The sequence below is a fragment of the Mastacembelus armatus genome, chromosome 20, assembly GCF_900324485.2.
Source record: "Mastacembelus armatus chromosome 20, fMasArm1.2, whole genome shotgun sequence".
In the NCBI taxonomy this organism is placed as follows: Eukaryota; Metazoa; Chordata; class Actinopteri; order Synbranchiformes; family Mastacembelidae; genus Mastacembelus; species Mastacembelus armatus.
In genome coordinates this window covers 3,942,340-3,964,675 of record NC_046652.1, presented here as the reverse complement: position 1 = coordinate 3,964,675, position 22,336 = coordinate 3,942,340, and the positions used below count along the sequence as shown (strand labels likewise).

General features: G+C 37.8%; 1 protein-coding gene across 7 annotated transcripts in view; it reads right to left on the bottom strand.

Moving 5' to 3' along the window:
• ctnnd2a (catenin (cadherin-associated protein), delta 2a) overlaps positions 1-22,336 on the bottom strand; it is a 258,555-nt gene that overhangs the window by 219,764 nt on the left and 16,455 nt on the right. For all 7 annotated transcript variants that reach the window (XR_003294714.2, XR_003294713.2, XM_026291760.2 and 4 more), the window contains exon 2: positions 7,136-7,266. Coding sequence is in view for 5 of the 7 variants with exons in the window: in XM_026291760.2 (XP_026147545.1) it covers positions 7,136-7,264 (129 nt within the window). In the remaining 2 variants the exon portion in view is untranslated. The remainder of the gene's footprint in view (positions 1-7,135; positions 7,267-22,336) is intronic.

Genomic DNA, 22,336 nt, shown 5'->3' with positions numbered 1-22,336 from the left:
AAGATATTATAAGAAGTGCTCTACCAGTCTAAAGTTTGGTGTCACCTCACTTTCCATTTGTTATTGAAATAACTGTAATTCTACTGTGATTCTCATTGTACTCTGAAATTATAACATAAACAAATAAACATTTGGATATTAAAAAAAAAAAAAACAGAAACATGGAATATAAAATTTTGACTCATTCTACAGCCTCTTGTGGCATTCTTTCTACAACTTAAATAAATATTAAATATTTAATATTTAGTAAATATTGTATAAACAGAGCAGAACATTACCTCCAACTAAATTCAAATATGCACAAAACTGATAGATCGTGCAGCAAATCAGCACTGGGTAAATTGATCTCTGTGGAGCTCTCCTGAGGCGATTGAGACATGATGCAACATCATGCAAAGCATCTCAAGAAACTTAAATGATTGTTGCAGCCATTGAATATGAACAAATTAATGAGAGAATAGCCAGTTGACAGTCATCTGACAATGAGAGCTTACATGAACTTTCCTGACATATGGACATTTCATTTCACCTGATAGATTTTTATTTTTTTGACATTAACGGGATGATCTACAAAAATGTACTGTAGTATTTTTCTACTCCATTGTGTGTAGGCTATAGATATTAATTTGAAAACTGCATGCCAGTCATAAAGAATACATCCATCATCTATACCCCCTTATTCCTTAACCAGGGTCCCAGGGATCTGCTGGAGCCTATCCCAGCTCTCTTTGGGTGAAAGGCAGGGGTCCACCCTGGACAGGTCACCAGTCCATCACAGGGCCACATAGAGACAAACAACCTCACACACTCACACTCACTCCTAGAAAGATATGGCGACTGAGAACAAAAGGGTCTGCAATTTTAAAGTTGCAATGCCGGCACTGATGGAGTTTGCCCTTATGGGCAATAAGGCAGTAGCAATAAGAATACATTTAAATGTAAATATGGTTTAAGCATTTGTTCATCTTTGTCTGCATGAATGACTTTCTTAAGGTTATTCCACAGCATCTCTGTCATGGCCCTTCCAAGGACAATTTTGATCTGTCTATAAAATATCTGTTTCATAAATGCTTAGCCAAATTATGAAACTTTACATAATGCTTAAATAAAAAAGTGCATGTCCGAACATTTTAGTGTTTAAATGCAGATTTATAACCAATAGAAGAGAAATGTGGTGAAGATAATTTGGAGCATGTTCATGGCAGAGGTGGTATTCAGAAAACATTAAGAAAAAAAAAAATAGACAGGGTTTATTTTACACCAAAGCATCAACCGCACAGCCAATATTCTGAGCACAGGGTACATGTTGCATTGTGTGTATGCAATGCATGTGTGAGTGAGAAGAGGGGAGTGAGGTAAACAAGATAATGCCAGCAGGGGTTTCTAAGATCATATGGTGTATGTGAGCAAACAATAGACAAGAGGGAATGAGGTTTGAGTAAGGTAAACTAACTGTGCCCAGGTGCCAGGCTGTATCATTGCACTTCCATTGAATCAGACATATGTTTGTCCATATTTTCCACGAAAATGCTCCTTGTGAGTTCTGTGTTCATGGGTGACTGCGGCCCTGACATTTTTCCCATTAGTGCTGTGAAGTGTCAAGGTGCTTTTTGGCAAATCTCAGGTGCCCACTAGCTTTTTAGCAGCAGCTTCCTTTGCAGTGCCCTGCTGTATGCAATGCAACAATGCACCATGTTTTCTCACTGTGTGGGAGTGTCAAGGTGGCTCTAACCCACGCCTCTGATCTGGTATCACTGATTGGACTCCATGTTTGCTAATAGTGTTAGTGTATAATAAACAGTGTTACAACTTAATGACTGGTGCTTATTGTGATTTTAATTATAATTCTAATTTAATTAGCTAAAGCCAACCTCTGCAATCAAAGCATTACAACCAACTGCCCTCATTACATTGTTATTCAACCAATAATAAAAATCTGCTTGTGATATAATTACTATTATATATAAATGATAATGAACTCTACAACAAAACCTCCAAATCACTGACAAGATGTTGTGAGTGCACACACTGGCCCCAACTGATTAAGAGTAGCTCAAAGTCCCAATTAATAATAGTAATTTTTGGTCTTGCATAGGTCCAGGTGTTGCTATGAGCCATCTGTTGCAATGTGTGTTTTATATATAACTATATAAATTCATCTTTGTTTCTTCTAATCATTGTTTTCGAGAAATTGTTGTTAGAACAGTTACTGTGTGGAATGAGCACACACCCTTCTTTTACTGCTCTACCTGACTTGTTAAAGGCCTGCTGGTTTGCACCCATAATCTCATAAGAGAGCATAGACTTGGTGATTGGTTGTACAAGGAAGTTAGGTCTATAACAGACAAAAAGCTGGTCTGTTGTTCTGTGGGCAACCAGTGACATCATCCTAAAGATGGACAGGCAGGGAGTAAATCTAGAAGTAAATCTAGAAGCACCTTTGAGAAACTGAGCAATGAAATCACAACAACCTAGCCAGTTTCCGGCTCAGCATAGTTGCTTTCCTGCCGGGTACATTCTCCTTAAAGTTGAGAAAGATTTGGACACCTCCGCAATTTGCAGGAGGAGCTGGAGTATGTCATATGCTGTGTAGGAGAAGAAATCTACTTGTCCTTAATTATACCATAGTTGAAACACTCCCCTACAACACATACACACACTGCTTTAGTCCATGGAGCCCAGGATTGCTGTGGCACACTTATCACAGGCTGTGGTTACACCATGGAGAGAAAATCCATGGTCCCAAAGGCCACGCCCAAATCCTGAGCCACTGGAAAGAGTAAAGCATCCTTCGAGCTGAGCCACAAGGTCCAGCCAATCAAGTAGTTCTCAATAATGTACTAAAAAGAGGGAAGCAATCATAAAATTATATAATCATGGGCCAGCTAAGTGCCAGCAGCATGAAACTCTATTCTACTTGAATAGAGTCTCATGCTGTTTCATGCTGTTGAACCATCTCTAGGAGTAGGTACTAAAGGATGAAGGGAACCATTTTAAGAGGCCCTCAGGCCAATTTGCAAAGATAACTACAACGTAAGATCCTCTGCTTGTTGTAGTTCTGACACGAAGTGCAGCTTGTAAATCCAGAAGGCCGATGTGTTGTGCTAACCATGCCACCGGCCACCAGTACCTTTGCACTGGGGAAATGGTTCCCCAGTCTAACAGGTGGTGATTATACCAATTGGTGACATAAAAGATTAACTACTGCATCACCCTTTCTTAAGTTGACTGTCCAGTCTTACCCACTTAGAGATGTGCACATTGAGTGAGTTGCCAACATCCTGGACTGAATTTTCCTCTGGGCACAGTCCCAGTCTTACTGTGTGTAAGAATGCATCCTTGCAGCTCATAAACATGTGGAGAAACAGAGCTTAAATGTTTTGCCATTGCATATCAGTCAGATACAAATAAGCTGTTTCCCCCCTGTTCTCCTGTTTCTCTTTCTTCATTATTTCCTGCATTCTCCTTACTGGTAATTACACTGATTGCTCTACTGTACTTTACCCAGAACCTGCCTTGCACACCCCAGTTTCCATTGGTATTCTGTGTCTGTCTCCCTCCCTGCCCAAACCTGAACTGCCTCCTGTTCAACTCATGCCAATACATGGGTTTTCCTGCTTGCATCAAGCTAAACCCCTCTGACCCTGATCCCGCTATTCCCTGATTCAGTCCCCTGTTTGTTTCCCAATAATGTCTAGACCCATTCAGTGTGCCTGTTTACTCCAAAACGACTCAGTCTTCCCCTGACGAAGCCACCTGTTTACTCCCTGCCTCCCAGCCTGAACATGACTCAACCTTCCTGTCTCCCTGCAATTGAACTTGTCTGCCACTGCTCTCCTGACTGCCCCTGACCAGTAACTCTGTCTAACCTGCCTGTTCCCCTGTGCCCAGACATGTCTATATCAGCCTACATCTCCTGCCTGTTCTCTGTCAATAAATCTGGCAGATTTTTTTAATTTTATTTAACCTTTATTTTACCAGGAGAGACCCATTGAGATTAAAAACCTCTTTTGCAAGGGACACTTGGCCAAGATAGGCAGCAGCAATTGCAAAACACAGATACAAATCACACAGAAATTACACATTTAAAATCAAAACCAAAAGACGCAACGATCTGATCTGGCAGTCAGCCTTATCCTGCACCAGCCTGCCTTGGATCAAGTCTCCAGCCTACTCCCTGATCTGTCCATTGATCTGCCCTAACCCAATCCCAGCTGTCTCAGATTAAGTTCCCAGTCTGCTCTCTGCTATCACCTCTGCTTAATCTTATCTGCCTGTCTGCCTACCTGTACCCAAATCAGCTAGAGACTCTGTCTCCTTCCTGTCACCGGTTCCTGCTCTTCTCTATCTGCTGCATTTCCGCCAGTGCATCCTGAACCAAGCTCATCAGTTCTGGTCCTGCATTATTCCCCTTCCACCTGATTTTGTTTAATAAGCCTTTTGTTTCTTAGCATTGCCTACTAAGTGTGTATGTCCTGCATTTAAGCCCAACCAAAAGACCCAAAACCTTTGGGATTTGATAGTTCAGTGCCCATGCCAAATTTAAATGTGCAATAACTAACATAATATATATTGTCTGATGAATAAAGTATTATAGGATAGGATATGGGATAGGCTCATTGGAGTTACTTCATTATCATCTTCTTACCCTTGCATGAATTAATTGTGTCACATCTTCATGTGTGGATCCTCACCAGGACACCACAGTGGCAAGAGGTGTTATGTTAGGTATGTGCAGCAATATGTTCCTGCAGCGATATGTTCATATGCACACACGTGTGCACAGACACTCACTCTCACACACACACACACACACACACAGCTGGACGGAAAATGCAAGTGTGAGGCAGAGAGTGTGAAAGCTATATTTAGTGTTAACCCTTTAACACACATTTACATCAGGCATCTAAATCACACTTGCAAATGCATGGACAAAGGAATCTCCAGTGCACACATGAAGCCAAAATCACTTATCCATATATCTGCTTATAAAATAACATATTAAAAATACTACACTTCTGTGCTCTCCACACTATCAGTTCTTATGTGCAGACATCAATGTGTTCATAATGTGGAAATATATTATTGATAAAACATCACTGTGCTGTGCAAACACACCCGCTGAATATATGTCTGTCTCTCTCTCTCACACACACACACACACACACACACACACAATCCCATTTACAAACAACTCTGTATGACCACAAACAAAGAAACAACTACAGGTTGTGTGGTAAAGTGCTTAAGGAGGTTAGAGAATGAACAATTAAACATACTAATATATATTCAATTTCAAGGAGATTTTTGAAACCGAATCAGTGCAATTTATTTATATTGCTGAGACAGGTCTTGACATTAGGACTTGGTCTACAGTCCACAGGGTCAATATCTGTACAGAAATAAGAATTTACCCACCACTCTAATCTGAGAAATTGGGTCATGTATCTGTCTTTTGTTGGTTTCTAAAGCATTACAAAAAAAGGGATTTTCTGCATGTGAATGCTTGAGGAGGTACAATAGAACCATTCATATTGAGACATTATCCAATACAGCCACTACTTGCTGCTCTCCAATAATGCGTTTAATAGGCCTGATGTGCCCCATTATCCAATTTCGTCAATCATATGTCTAGTGTTCTTTAAACAGCAGGTAAAAAGGTTTGATTGAAGAAAACTGATAAACCCCATAGTATTAAAGTAAAGTATACAGTGGTGTTTTTTTCCAAATCAACACCTTGTTGTATTGGTGTGGACATTCTTGAATAGATTCTCACTAAGGCTGGGTTGATCTGACTAAACCAAAACATGTTTAAGTAATTTAGTAAGGTAAAAGCAGCATATTTTCTGAAGGGGAAAATACATTTCAACAATCACTGCAGCATTTTGTCTTCAATGTGTTGCTATTTGGAGCTGATTAAGCTTATTGTAACTCATGTTCCAAACTCATGTTGCTCAAAAACCTGAATGCAAAGACATTTCTGTTTCTGACTTAAGAAAGATTAAGTGCTACCTCACTGTTGAGTATTCAGTTTTGGGCAACTTTGGTGCTTCTGCTCTCCCAACAACAGGGAGAGCTGATTCAGTTTTGGTTTAGTATACAGATCTGAGTAAGATCTGCACGCTGGCACTGATTCGGTGAGAGAACATTTTTTCCTGGTGGAGTAAAAAAAAAACAACAAAAAAAACAACAAAAACAAATTAAAGCCATTTACCAGGGAAAAAACTTAAATTACTATCAGCACTTGTCCTTTGGCCAGTAAGGGTAAATGCAATATTGGTATTATATCAGGGACAACTTCAGAGTCTATGTAAGCAAAATGATAAATCTACTTTATGGTGAATTGCATTTGCTGATGAGCTAAATCCACATGAAACAGCGTTCCATTACACAAAGGGATAAGTCCAGAGCTAAACACAAATCACCAAATGCAATTAGTGTGAACTTGAGGCGTTTTTCAGAGGGACTCTTTCCACTGTGCGAGATTGGCCACATTTGTCTGTGTGGGTCTTTGTTTTATGCTTCAATTAAGCATAAAATAAACACAGAGAAGTCAAGTGAAAACAAAACCTCCACTGTTATCTTCGTAGGTTCCAGTGGAAATAATAAAAATGATTTTTGTTCTGGATCCATTTGCATCTTCTGTCACACTAAGCATACCAACCCTGACTTACAACATACCATTTGCCTCTCCTTTCCTCTGTGTCCTGTTTTCATTCTTTTGTTCCCTCTTTCTCAAGCTAACCTGAAACCAAGCAACATCATGGCCCAGCCTGTCCTTTTGTTGCAGTTACCTTCCAATGCTCCCTGTTGAGTAATTGCCTTGATTTTAATGACTTTTTCAATTATGTCTACTTGGCTACAGCTCTCACCCCGTAATCTCCATCATTTCCATCCATTACACTCATTCCCTTGACACCAATCAGTCTTTGGTTTCTTTTAAACACTTTAAAGCAGTAGAGCGCCTTCTACCCTGAATAACAGTGACAATCTCCTGACCTGCATCATAGCAAGGGGGAACAGTGGGAAAAGCAAGACAAAGAAAGGCAACCAAATGCTAAATCTAAGTCTTTTTATCAAAGTTATAATATAGATTTGGCACATGTACCACACACACACATGCAAGAGTTCCTACCTGCTCTTTGACAGAGGCGAGGATGGAAGAGGTCGTCTCTGTCTCAGATCTGTCTCCATTAGATGCTGGTATCACAGAGGGAACCATAGCCCCCTGCTCCTGCTCCTCAGGCTGCTCAGGCACTGGCATTGCTAATATCAACACACACAAAGAAGAAGCCTTATTATTAAGCTGTTTTCAGTTTTCAAATTGCAGTGTTGCAGAATGTCATACTGATGTCAATCCTTTATTAAAACCTACAACCAGCTCAATAAATATATTCTGCTTATTAGTGAAAAACCTATGCTGCCATCTGTCCATATACAGTATGTAGGTCTATCCACTCACACTGACTTGCAGTAATGATGTTGCAACAATTTCTTAGTGACCACATGTTTTTATCTTATGCTGTTTTCCATGTGCAACGTCTCTTGTTTAAAGAGAACCATGTGCTAAAAGCAGCAGGTGAAGCTTCTCTACATTTGTACAGAAAAAAATATATATAAATGTTCACCTCTCTAATGCAGTTGCAACCACTCTTAGCACATTTCTTAGAACTGAAGTTAAATTTGAAAAAAAAAAAATTAGAATTTCAGATTAAACAATCTATAATTATTCACCAAAATATCTGAAATGCTTTGTCATGAATAAAAGAGGTGAAACAAAGATACCTGATGATATAAAAGATATGGTGCATGGTGTTGTATTACCAGGAGAAAGTGGGCAAGTGTAGCTTAGCTTGTGTAGTGTAGCTTTTAGTTTGGCCATTTACATCTACATATCAACATGTTCAACAACATTTGATACAACACAGCGCCTAGAGGAAAATTTATGTGAAGTAAATTGTCCCAGTTGACAATTTATGTCAAAATTCAGATTCCCTTTCACAATTTATTCAAATCTGAACATAGAAATGGTACAGAAATCTTATGACTTTGTGTAACTTAAACTTCCCAATGATCTTATAATTATTCCCTGTGTGTACTGCAAATAAATGAGAATGGTCGCTTTTGCCTAAAGTAAGTCCCACAGTGGAAGTGCCAGAAAATAAAAAACAGTGTTTAATACTTAAAAAAGACCAAAGCATTTGTAGGAATGGAACTGAAGATGAATTCAACTGGTCTGAAACAAAATCCAAATTTGATTTTATGATTAAAAATGTTGTCTGTTTTTGATCGACTCAGCTCCATTTGCAATTCTGTACTTGCTTTTACACTATGGGACATGGTGTTACTGTACATAAACCATTACCTCAAATTATCTAATAAAGCAGTAAATACATATTGCAAATTTATTATACCAAGGTGGTTCGGACTGAAGTTTGACTGAAAGGATGGTAGAAAATGACAGTTAATATCAAGTTGAAACAATCCTATAAAAATGTTAGTCAGTCAGTGGGCCCCATCACTATAAGTTTACAATACTGTGGATAGTGTGATTATTTAATTGTTATGTACTTCTCAACCTGTGTCACTGCCAGTATAAATAGGGATCCTATACATGTTAAAATGTGGTTCCCCACACGACTTTTGAAAAGTGATGTGAGTCATTTCAAATGGGTAGATCTGTTGCAATTGTTCACTTAAGAAAACATAAAACATTTGGGTCTTTAACCTTCATCATATAGCACTACCATCTGCAGAAAATTAAAATCAGTCTTACATGGATGGATGGGCCATTTCATGCACTTAACATTAGGTTGTGCACACTGAGTGATAATAGATGCATCATTTGACATTTCTAAATTGAGCCTTCTATAATATGGTGCACTGCAGGCAGTAATATTGCAGTTGCTACAAACACTGACACTAGAGTCATATTTTCTGCTGCATGCCCAGATATACTGCTTATATTTTACTAATACAGACCAACTACAGACTGCATATGCTATAGATAAATGCTGAACAATTGTCTGCTACTGGTTTATTAATTACATTTACATTTAATTACATTAATTAATTACATCAGGCATAAGAAACTGATTTTGTGAGATAGATGTTCTATGAACTGACATTTTAGTGAGTATGATTTGACTGGCTGTTGTCTAGTCATAGATGACAGAGATCGCACATATTTTATTTCTGCCTCAAATTGTTAGCGCTCATTACAATTACAAAAATTGTATAAAACTCATTAGCCCTTCAAGTGAGTGTTCATACCCCAAAACTGAAACTAATTTGGAAGAGGATAGGTTAGAACAGCCTGAAAAGCAACTTGACAGCTAAACACAAGCTGAAAATAATGACATGAAAATGTATCTTGGTGTCTCAATCTCAAGTCTCTGTTCTGCGTTTGCTGTTCTTTTTATATCACATCACTATTAGAAATCTACAAAATCTGAGCACTGGCAAATGACAGAATATTAGTTTACTTTTGTAACATTAATTGGAGTTCATTAAAGTCATGTATAATAATGTCTGTGGCTTTTCCTGTCTGATGTAAGATCCTATAGAGCGAGATAAAGAGACAGAGGAATCAGGAAAATGGTCTGAGGGTTTTATCAAGAACAAACCATAGGGACAGTATTTTGTCAATACAGCAAGCCTGGCTTCAGTAAAAGACTAAATAATGAACTCATGGAGTCTCTTGCTTCACATTTGCTGTTTGTCTGAGCCCTTCACTTTTAATATTTAATATAGATATCATAATCTGTGCTGACTGATTATAGACTAAGTCATCCTGTACATAATCAGTGGTCTATATACATGTCTGCAGTGCATGTTCAGTCAATATTTCATTAGATTTTCAGTTTTAAGTGTGTTTTTTGAGAACAAATAATATTTACAGTGATGTAATTTAGAGATGTTATCAGACAGACGCTGAGGGTAAGTGAACCATTAGCAAAAAGCAAGACATTCAGCTTACACACACAGTAAACATGTCAGTGAGGATCCAGACAGCCTGTAAATCAAACACCCAGTCAGTCTATCAGCCAATGAGCTAGCCAGTAGACAGGCTGTAGACTAGACAGGGTGGTGTCGGTAAATAAAAGAGGCACGCAAGATGGCCTGCAGATGGTTATTTTCACTCTCACTGACAAACTCTACTTCTGTGTCTGGCATCTCCCTTCCTAAGTGGAAATGAGTCACCAGAGTTTGGCTCCTGAGCAACCAGAACCCCAGCAAAGGCCATATTACACCAGCTGGCTGCCTGCCACATTTCTCTTGAATGAGACAGCCAAATGTTCAAGTTAGTGGGCAGAGTAAAGACTCACCTCACTTTGTTTGTGGAGTCCTGCACTTGTTTTCTACAGTAAACACCTCCGGCAATAAACTGGAGCCCTGACTTGCCACAACAGAATGAACCTACGTGTGCTCCATAAATAATTTAATCTGTGGCTCCTTGATAATAGTTTTTTGCCGTGGTTGTTTGGCTTTTGTTCTGCAATCCACCCAGTTATGTCTGCAGAACTAAAGCTTACTGTATTTTGAAATAGGCATGACAGAGCTTTCTTATGGCAATGAAATCACACGTGTGACTAATAACATTAATGATGGCTTCATTCCATTTAGCTGTACCTCTAACCCATGAAGGTCTGCCACTATTAGTTACACCTGTTGGGACAGGTTGCAATGTCTGTACCCACTGGTTATGTGCTTCTTTTGTGCTTTGTAAACTTTACAGTGTTTAACGCTGAACGAATAGAGACCAAAATGCTTCATTATTGCCTTCTGAGCATGTGTTTAGCATTTAATGGTACAGAGGAACAGTGACAACTGACAAATACAATAAATAAATAAAAGTCCATTGAAGTGCATTCTTGTAGACTCATCTGAATCACTACTAGAAAAAGCATCAGAATCTAAACCCAGCAGTAATACATTTTTGATCGTCTGCACACAACAACACACGTCATTGTGAATCATTTATTGTCTGAGGAAACCAGTGATCATATTTAAAGCACAAAACCTTTACTGATTAGTGTCCAGAAAGGTGCCATGTTCAGAAAATTGCTACTGGCTCACTGTATAGTGGCTGCTGCAGAGACAATCCCAATACCGACAGATTTGCCGTCAAAACTCACAACAATGCTCCCCCCCCCAGTATTCTTCCCAGACTATTGTCAGCAGGCATGGTTGAGCTGAAGTGTTACATTCTGCAGAGTACAATGTAAGAGGAACCCCAGCTTAGGGGAGGCTTTTGTATCTCTGGGTCACATTTAATTCTGGCTGATTCGAGTTGTGCCTTCCTGATAATCTGAGGCCTGACATTTTATTTGGCTCAGGCATAGGTAAGACATGAGAAGCTCAGTAAAAGCCTCATGTTTTTGACAATATGGTAGAATCCTTTTCATCCAGCAAAACAACAAAATAAAAACTCCCACAGGAAAAACAAAGTTTAGCTACTAATAACCAGGTACTAAGGTTTAACCTTACAAGTAGGATAAATGAGACTACTGTGGTAATTCAAACATTGGTTTTCTTCACTTTTGCTATTACTGTGTTTATTTATGCCGCTTATACATCATTTAATCCATTATCCACCTACTGTACTGTATCAATTCTTCAATTGATTTGTGTTTGTATAATTTGGATAATTGCACTGTGGAATATGGTGTAATGGTGTCAATTCAACTGATTCTGCAGATTTAGGTGTTAAATTAAATGGTCATAATTATTTATTAATCTATTATTGGCAAAGAGCTTGATTGTATAGTCTAATAACAATAAACATATGCTATAACCATACGGCTAATGCTATGCCAACATAATAAAAATACTACTACTAATACTACTACTGATTACACCTACCACACCAACACTATTACAATCATCAAGTTAAACAGAGCTAGAAACAAAGTAAGTAAACAGTAATGACAGGGAAAATTAAACAAACATTATAAATATTGATAACTGCAATAATCATGTGTTCATCCATTACCTAGAGTGTTATTTTTCTTTAACTGGGTTATAATAATAATAATAATAATAATAATAATATTTATTATTATTATTATTATTATTAAAAGAAGATTAAGCTATAAAATTACATATATATGTGTAATATCAATATGAGCAGCAGGTTGTTTAAAAAGGGGGGAAATACGTAGTAACAATCAATATTTTTTAATTTTACATTACAAAAGAGTTTTTTTTCCATATAGGAGTATTCTTCAGTCCTGCTTCTGGAAGCACTTGGTCCAAAATGTTTTATATCTCTCCAGACCGCAGCTCACCTTGCTAAGATTAGTGCAAGTCCTGATATGCTGATTTAATAAACGCAAAGGTAGCAGGTGTACTTGGGCAGGAAGAGATTGAAAACACTGCCATAAAGCACTAGAGCTGTAATAACCATCTTGCCTTTGTCATGTATGTTTTTTACCACTGCCAAGGAAGTTATATTTTCACTCTTCCTCATTTGTTTCTCATTTAGCAGGATTATTCATAGGGGCTCATAACATCATCAGGTTTTCTAACACTAGAGAGAATAAAGGGGCACCCTAGAAGGCCATTTATTATTCTTTTTCTTTGAAATGGCACCCAATACTTCTCTTTAGTATGTTACACCTAAGAGCACTATTTCCTTTTGTTCAGTGGAAGGGCACCCTTATAGACCCTCCAGTTCATCCTATTACAACAGGAACTTATAGGGCACGGCATTATATCTTCTTTGTTTAAAGGGCACTTTATCATTTCCTTACTTGTGGGGAGATACTTTACAGGACACTATCACATTTTCTTCCGCTAAAAGGACACCCACGAGGGTACTTCTTTCCAGATTGTCATATATTTCAACACACCATAGGTCAGTTCATTCTGATTTACCCGTAAAGACAGCCAACTTTGAACTCTGGCGTGTTTTCTCTTTTATGCAGGTATTTTATCATGTTTGCCCAAATGTGGGGGCACCTCAAAAGGCACATTTACAGTTTTCTTTTGGTCTCTGAGGCACAAGTCCCCCAGCTCCAACTTTTTCAACACTGATTGTTCCAACATCTAAATGCATCTTGTAATTTTTTTTTTTTTTAAAAAAAAGGTTTGTAATTAAATCTGAAGAGCTTTGACAGCCCTAGGGGAGATACTGATACCTAAATATTTCATGTTTAATGCAAAGCGAGGGGAAGGGGATAATTTCATCCTCATATCATTTGTTCCACTTTATTTTGCAGCTTAAAATAACAGAAAATACAACAATAAATTGAGTAATGTTTACATTAGTCTTAAGAATGTCAAAAACCGTGCAAGTTGGTTTAAAAGCTTAATGACAGAACATCACCCAATTTCCAGGTTTTAAGTATGATTCTTTACCTTTACCTTTCCTCCACAGGAGAAACACATTCATGTGTCAGCAACCACGGACTACTTACACCCTCACAGTTAGAGGGTTTGGGAGGATTGGCACCTTTGAACCAATATGACCCGACAAGCCTCTACACCTGCACCTTTTCAGCAAAACACACCTTATGTGAACATGTGCACGTTCATAGAAACACACGCATACGCAGTATATGCTCACACTTTTTCCTGTGGATCAATGAGGTGTCCTTTCCTTTAACCCCGTGACTCCATGCCTTTTTGTCTCAGCTGCTATACCCAGCTTAGCCCTCTGTCTTCCTTCTCTTTGCACCTTATCTTCTCCCTGTTTCATCTCATCAACATTTTTTTCTTTTCTAACTTTAGCATTTTAATAGCAAATTGGTTCAATTGCCAGGTTAACAGTTTGTGGCAAATTGTGGCACCTTGGTCACAATACCCGAAGCAAAAAGGTGAATCATTATTGTTAAACTACTGTTATAACTACTACTACTATAGAACAAAGGTTCATCTTTGAGCATCTCTTGAATAGTGTTAATTTTATTATTCTTTTTTAGATTTACTATTCATCCAGAGATCAAAAGTCCATGCTAGTTTCTGTCATATTGAGCCAATCTCTTTCTTTGTTTTTTATTTTAGTAAGGGTTTTGAAGTGGTCCTGAATTTCAGATCACATTTTGCAATTTTCGCAGTATTTTTCAGCAAGAGACAAAAAGCCATGTTAACGCAGCTCTTGTCAGCTGTGTGGACACAAACTATATGGTTCACTCTAATATCACCTGCACTATATATGAAGGACTTAGTTACAGTTATTGTTTGATCGTCTTGTTTTCTCAACAATTTTATGGGAAAAAGGTCGTCAAAGAAGATTATTTCATCACAGTTTTTGTCAAGCAAATTAATGTTTCCCATGAAGAAACGTAGTAACTAGCTCATTCTAGCAATGTCTTTTCATGCCACCCACACTGTGTCTTCAGAAACTACATTAAGTTTTGGCTTAGGGCTGTTAGAGGTCCATACAGTATCCCATCAGTTCATCAGAATTAATCATTTTTGAAAATGATTTTAGCAATTTATTCTAGGTGGTATTAATAAGTAAAAATGAATTTCAATTTTTTTTTTTTAATTTTTTTTTTTTTTTTGCATTCTGGCTCACTGTCACAGTGTCACAGCTTACAGGTGCATGTGAATAGTCCTCATTAATGGAATTAGTAACATCTGTGCTTTTTTTAGCATGACAAGTCAAAGTGTCTGCCCTGTAGAAGGATTCGGTGGAAAAAAAGTCTTTTTACCTTTTTCACAGCAAAGGAGTGTCATGCTGAAAGGCATACAGGGTTAGATGGCAAAGAGGAGTTAGGCTATTACTCAAACCTGTCAACATTTTAATGATCAGATTTTTTCATTCCCCTTCTTTTATTTCAGTCCTGTTACTTTAAAATGAAAAAAATTCAACAGATAACAGAGTTAACCAGAATATATTTACATAAAATAAAATTAACAAGAATTTAACAAATATTTATAAAGCTTCAAAGATAAACATTTTTACTTCATATTTGCAACTGTATATTGTAAACCTTATACATAGATGTACAATATGCCAAACACACATACAATGTGCCATTAAACATAATTTAGTCAATTACACAACATGATAGCAACCTTTAAATATGACAATAAACTAATCCAACATCCCTCTAACCTCACAGTCCAAATTTACAGCTTGAACTAACCAACCAAGCACAAGCAACTTTCTCTATAATGCAATATCAGACTGTGGACATATGAGTATAGGTCATTGCAAGGACCAATTTACAATATATTAGCCTCAAGTAGCTAACTACTACACAAAGTAGTTTGTAGTGTGAGCATTTGGGAAACTGTAAACACATATTTGAAGAGAAGACAATCTTTATGATCTTTAAATACATTTTGTGATTAAAGACCAGATACATTTTTCAACAGCCCTGCAAACACAGTCAGAACATGTTCCCTGTTACACATGTTGAGTTATTTTGCGTTAAGTATGATTTTCCACACTTTTGTCTTACAGCTCAAGACTCATGAGGATTAGAGGTTTGATAAAGTAATGCTTTGTTATACTAACTATTAGATTCTAATGTTTAATTTCATTTTTGACATCTGAGACTGTAACATTAGAATTAACATGAATATTACAAGCCTTAACTTCAATCACACACATGGATTGGCAACATGCGCATTCAGGTATGAGATAGTGGTAAAAGCTGGATTGATAGTGACAGCAGAAGGAGGATTGCCAGTCTTTTAAGACACCTGGCTTGCTGACTGACTGACTGACTGATTGAGTGATGTTGACACAAATGATCTTGGCTGATAGCAGGACACCAAGCTAATTAAGGAGCACTGGACATGATTATTGGTTCTGATCAGTCCTATTTTAGATCCAGCTTCAAAACTATGCATACACCACGCTGCTGATCTTTTGTTTTGGTGTCCAGTCTTTTGGGTGAACTAGTCTCTGTCTCAGTGTGTTGGTGGGTCTGGAGTGAACCAGTATGCTGAGTCCCCAAAACTGTTTGGTCCAGAAGTGCCTAATGTTATCATCACTCATCACTCTCATTCCTACACAAGAATTTTACTTTGTGGGAAAAAAAAAATCAATGTAGTTACTGTCACGTTGCAGTTAATTATAAGGTGACTGTCAGGTACTCATTGTTCTAATACAAGGTGTACTAGGTGTAGTCAGAGAGATGTGACACAAAAGAAAGAATTGACACTTGGAAAAGGAAATACCTGATTCCTTTTAAAGCTATTTCTTACTATTTTCATCCTGTCTCCCCTTTTCTAATCTCACCCAGATTTTCCTTCTTATCCTGTGGATCCTCTGCACTCTCTTGCTGATAGTCTCCTTTTCCACATTACATATTACTGAGGACTTACTTCCTGACTTTCTCACATTAAGGATTTCTGAGGGGACTTGAATCTGTGGCATGGTGCCTTCCTCTGACCACTCTGGCTTGGGAAAGTGACAGTATCACTTCAGACATGTTAATGAGCTGCAGTATCTATTAGTCTGCCAGTCAGGGTGAAGAAAACTGCTCATGAGACCTTATTGCTTCCAGGGCCAAGGTGCAATAGTGCATTTGTAACAACTAAAAGACTTACTACCATTTCTTTCCTTTCACCTTTGTTTTGACACTATATACAGTGTCAATGTTTGAATCCAAATTGTTTTCAAATTTAACAAGTTTGCAATGGATTAAATAAGGGAACCACAATTTCAGGTCTAAATTTGTAAATCAATTACAATTCACTGTGTCAAAAGTGATGAAGATTGACAGAAATGATGCATGTTGCCACTGAGACTGGACTTCATTTATGGGAATTAATGTAATATGTAACATCACAATCCAGACCCAAATAATTATAACCTAAAAAATAAAATTGCAAGGAGATCTTTTGTTGTGTTCTCTGCTTGTCTATTAGGAATCTTGTAGTACTTGTCAGTCATAATTTGAATTTCCACTATACTGTTTCTAGTATAGTGGGAACAAATTAGACCACATCAGCTCCTGTGTCTGTCTGAATGTCCAGCACATTCTCCTCCCACTTACTGATGCCACTGGAAACAGCTGACAAAGTGTCAGCATTAGAGAAAAAGAGTATCCACTAAAACTATACATAGTTGGGTTTAGCAACACTTGTACTTAGCTTTAGGAAATGAAGCTACCTGCTTAGCTTTAGAGAAAAAAATACTACATGGTTAGATGGAGGGAAAACACAAATGTGGTTAAGCACAGAAGAGCACACCTTTCTCCAGAAATTGGACGGCAAAGTCGCCTCCTTTTTCAATATCAGATGCAAAAGGTACCTGATAAAACGTCAATATATGATTCCCTTGGTATGAAAATGCTCTGATATGTACATACATATCTGTTTCCTGTCACTTGTCTTCACCTTGGTCCAGTGTCCTTACTGCTCTCCCAATGTCAGCACATAGAAAAAATACACTAGGTGAAGGAAAGTTTACAATACTAGAAATATGTAACAGCAAAAAGTTGTAACAGAACTGCTGCAGTAGAGATTTCTGAGTTGGTATGCAGAGTTCTCCTTCATGTTGTCAAATGCAGCTCCCAATCTAGGTCAACCATCTCACTGCTTCCCAGTTGCATGACTGAGCTGTGCGCATATATTTGAGTGTGCATGTGTGTACTTGGGTCTGTGTGCGTGCATATTTGCATGCCCACAGTGCAAGAACCAGTTTGAGTTTGACACGGTGAAGTGAGGATATTTTGGGTAAGTTAAGGCACACTGGCTGCTCCTCGCTTCCTGACACACCTTCAAATGGTTATGTGAGCATTAAGACTAGGATTAAGTTTAGCATTAGATTTAGGTTAAGCTTAGAATTATAAATGTGCTTGTGTGAGTTTGTGTTTAAGGTCATACTGGCTACAGCGACAAGAATTGAAAACATATCAGCATTTCCTACTTAAAATGAAAGCCATTCAATAGTTTATTTTTGCTATGTAAGACTTCTAAATAATTGGTGTATTTAGAGTAACGTAGCAGAGTATATCATGGAAATGCTACACTAGCAATAGCTGCAGGTATTGGCTGAAATAATCAATGTTGCTGTGTCTGTTGACTGCTTGCAATGGGGCTTTTGAAAGCAAGCGATACAGGCCTCAGGCATCAGAACATGTTGTCTGTGAGCAGCCTCCTGAATCACTGAGGCTGCCGGAGCCATAAGCCGCACCCACCTCCAGGCTGACTTTGTGGTCTGGTATCAGCTCCTCTAAGGTTATCTGAACTTCTTTATTTCTCTGAGGGGGACATACTGTAAGTTTAACACACCAGTACACATCTTTAAGATGTGTATATGGATAATCACATTTTTATTAATTTTAACATAACTCTAAGGTCATGGACTCTGGGATTATAGAAACAATAAATGCTTCAAAACCACAAATTTCATATTCAGATAACTCAGAACCTATTAGTGCATTTGCAAAAAAAAAAAAGTGTTTAGTTTGTAAATGTGCTTTCAGTTTTATAAGTCTGTAAGTAACATGATGATACCTGATATGTTTTTGGTTATATATGTTTTAATGTGAACAAAATCCTTTAACATTGCTGGAAGTCATTTGGTGACTTTTATACAGTAACTTTTTGAATTCTTGCTATGGCCATATGAATATACACTCAGTTGCCAGGTTAAAAATAAAACCTACTCTCACAAAGGTATAATAATCAGTTATTGCTAAAATTATGGAGGTTGTAGTGTGCAGTGATGTTGAATTATATAGCATTGGGTGTTCAATAGAAGGAGGACCATCCAACATACAGTAGCAAGTGAAATTGCGCTTTGGTAATATGTGCCAACAACTTTGAACCAGAGGAAATAATAATAATACAATACGTGGAGGGAAATTCAACTATGAATTATCCAAGATATTCCCGTGTGCCAGAATTTGGGAATATTTTCCAACAGGCGAGGCCATATTTGTATATTCTAATTATTAATTCTCCACTTTCCCAGCTTTGCCTTATTCTAGTGACATTAACATTATTAGATATATGTCACAAATGTTTTGCCTTTGAAATGTAGAAGACAAAGTATTAAGTAGCAGAAAATGTAAATTCTCAAGTAAAGGTAATACCTAAAAACTGTACTTAAGCACAGTGCTTGATTAAATGTACACAGATACTTTCCACCACTGAAAGTGAAAGTGAAAGTGACTTATATGGCCAAGTATGGTGACCCATACTCAGAATTTGTGCTCTGCATTTAACCCACCCAAGTGCACACACACAGCAGTGAACACACACACACCGTGAACACACACACACCGTGAACACACACCCGGAGCAGTTGGCAGCCATTAAATATGAGTAACCTTTTCATATTGATCTTTATTGGTTTCAAAGCCATTAAATCATATTAAAATAAAATCCAAACTAAATAAGGTAATTGACATGAGTCAGTATTTAAAAAACCTGAATAGTTCACAGTAACAGACAGGCTTCACTTACACCAATAGAAAATGTGCCTTTAAGTATGATTGCGCATGCATGTGCTCAACTGTGCATGTCTTTCCTTGAATACTTGCATGGGTCAAGAGGCTCCCCATGAGAAACCATAATTTGAGAAAGTGGTTTTGGTCTAATATGCATGAATAGGCCTGTCAGAGTGAGCCATTTTGGAAACTTTTTTTTTTTTCCTGAAATGTTAATCTTATCTCCTTTTAGGTCAATTTAACCATGTCATAGGAAGCACTAACTGAATACTAACCAGTGCAAAGGAGGGATTGTTTAGGTGTGTTTTTCTTAACACAAAATAATCAGAAATAGTTATTTTAAAAACTACAGAAGACATCCTTTGTTCTCTATTCTTTAACATTACTGATTTTATATGTTTTTGTACAGTGGTCCCTAAGGACAAAGAACATACAAAAGTCAAAGCACAAACATTAAGGAAAAATGTTACAAATCCGGAAATAAAACAAATGCCACAAAATGATGCAAGTTGGATTTTCCAAACCAGAAAATGCTGGACAGCCTGATGAGCATTATATGGCAGACAGCAGATGGTAAAGCGCTCACTACTCACCCAGTGAAGAACTGTATAGTGTGTTTTCAGTTTTGTAGTGGTGTCTGAATGCTGTGTGTGCAATCTATCCATCATTAAGTGCCCTCAAAACTTCCAGTGTAATGGGAAAAGTAGCATCCATGGTATATCCGCTTTCCCATAACAGTCCCACAATGGAATCCTGCATGTTTTATATATGAGTGGCAATACAGCTGTCCAGTGTGCAAATAAGGACTTTGACCATCTAAAGGTAAAAATAACATGTGGGTGTAGAGTAACTGCAATCATAAATTGAAAATATATTTTATTTTTCATTTATATTACATATTAAATGCATTTAATACCCCTGGAGGACAGCTCCCAAAAAGACAAAGCATATTTATTCTGATTAGTGACTATGATTTGTCAGATGCCAGTAAAAAATTATGTCAAAATAATTGTTTCGCACTTTTCCACAGTGGTGAAATTGAAACGCCTGTACTATATATTTCCTTTTAGAAATCCTGCTAAGGATATTTTCAAGCAACACATGCAGCATGACCCTGTGGTACACAATTTACAGTATCCTAATTACACAATGGCAACTGACACTAAGCAGCTTAAGAACTAATTTTCATTTTCCACTGCAACGATCACCACTTTTATGATTCCCCTTATGGTAAAAACAAACAAAATTGAATTACTTTTAAGTAATGTGGAAGTGCTTTTGTCTTTATCGTAAATATATTTTTATGTTTATGCCTCTTGTCTACATTCCTGCTAGCCCTGAGGGGGAAATGAAGCAGCATTATTCCCTTGCCCAAATGTATAGCCTAATGTGAGGCCCTTGAGCACTTCAAAAACCATCATTATTGTAATTGAAAGAAGAGCCTCACTTCACTGCTGTGGGCAACTGGTTCTAAAATTAACCCTGGGTATTTTTTCATATTTGAAAATCTGATTGACATTAATTATGAGTAGGTTTTTGGCTGGCTATTAGGGACCCTGTGGTGGAAGCCAGGCTGGTGATAGCCAGTGCTGTACATAAAAGCTCCAAATATAAGTGCAGACACCAGCTATTTCCTAATTATGAAGCCATATCCAGGAGCTGTCCATGGTGCTGAAAACACTACTAGCCCATGTTCCTCTCCCTGTGTTCATGAAACAGAACAGTACAAAATACTTAATGATTCTGCCGTCATAGTAGTGAATGAAAAACCCAAAGTGCATACACACCTCTACACAACTGAAGGACATTCAAAATCATTCATATTATTTGTAATGTCTACATAAGATTAGGCGAAGGAATCTGCTCACATCCCTCCCCTTTTAATGCAACCAGGTTGACAGCTTTAGAATGTGAACTAAAATGAATAACATTATTAAATCCATTAAAAAACCTACGCTTGCTGATTCTACTTTTAAAGACACCATATGAGCATATTATCCCTCTGGAGCACCCAGGGATGTCAAAGAAGATGCCAACATGTGTCAGTCTTCACTCACTGCTCACCCATGCCTCGGCAATTATGATCTGAGCCACTGACTTTTGTAAAGCACTAACCTGATAAGGCTGGAGATGACATGCATTCACAGCACCTCTGACAGGTGAGGGGATAGCGTGACTGGACTTAAAAGAAGTGCTTTTAAAGGAACACCACCAAATCCCATCCTAAAAACTTGCAGGACACCCACAGAGTAAAAGGGAGAAAGTGTGTGACAGCGAAAAAGACATCACTGAGACAAAGAACAATGAGGGTATAGCGGGTTCAGTTGATAACCTTGACCACGATTGGCATCATCTCCTCTTCTGTACGAGAAGGTATGACTGACATTTAAAGGGGACAGGGGCCAACATTTACCTGGGTGTTATCTCTGAGACAGCAGGAATTTGTCACTCTGTGATCTAATGAAAGGTGCATTCCTTTATGACAGGACCAAAAGGGAAAATGACATATAAGACCAAAGAAAAATAGGTGGCTATTTCATATCTGACTATTAGTTTTATACACTGTAGTAAACATGAGAATGTTAGGATACAAGCAAACAGGGTTCTTCAAAAAACCTGCCCTCTTCGCTAATTTATGCCTCCTCCTGAAATTGCTTCCAGTTGTTTTTGTTGTTGGTATTCACTTTACAGTTTAGAGTGTGATGTCACCCCCACCCCTACTAAATAAGTGGGGCAAAGCTATTTGGAGAGTGGTAGCTCAAAACTGACAGGTCAGTATTCTAAACAAGCTGCATAAAGAGGGAAATAATGTAAAAAGAAGCCAGAAAGTACATGTGAGGGATTGTGCAAGAAGGAATGAAAGGAGTAAACCAGAAAAGATGAAAGAGACAGAGATGAAAACTTCCCAAATACCGCAATGCAGTCTGATAATCTGTCAGTCTCAAACACAATCTGCTCGCACATGGCACACA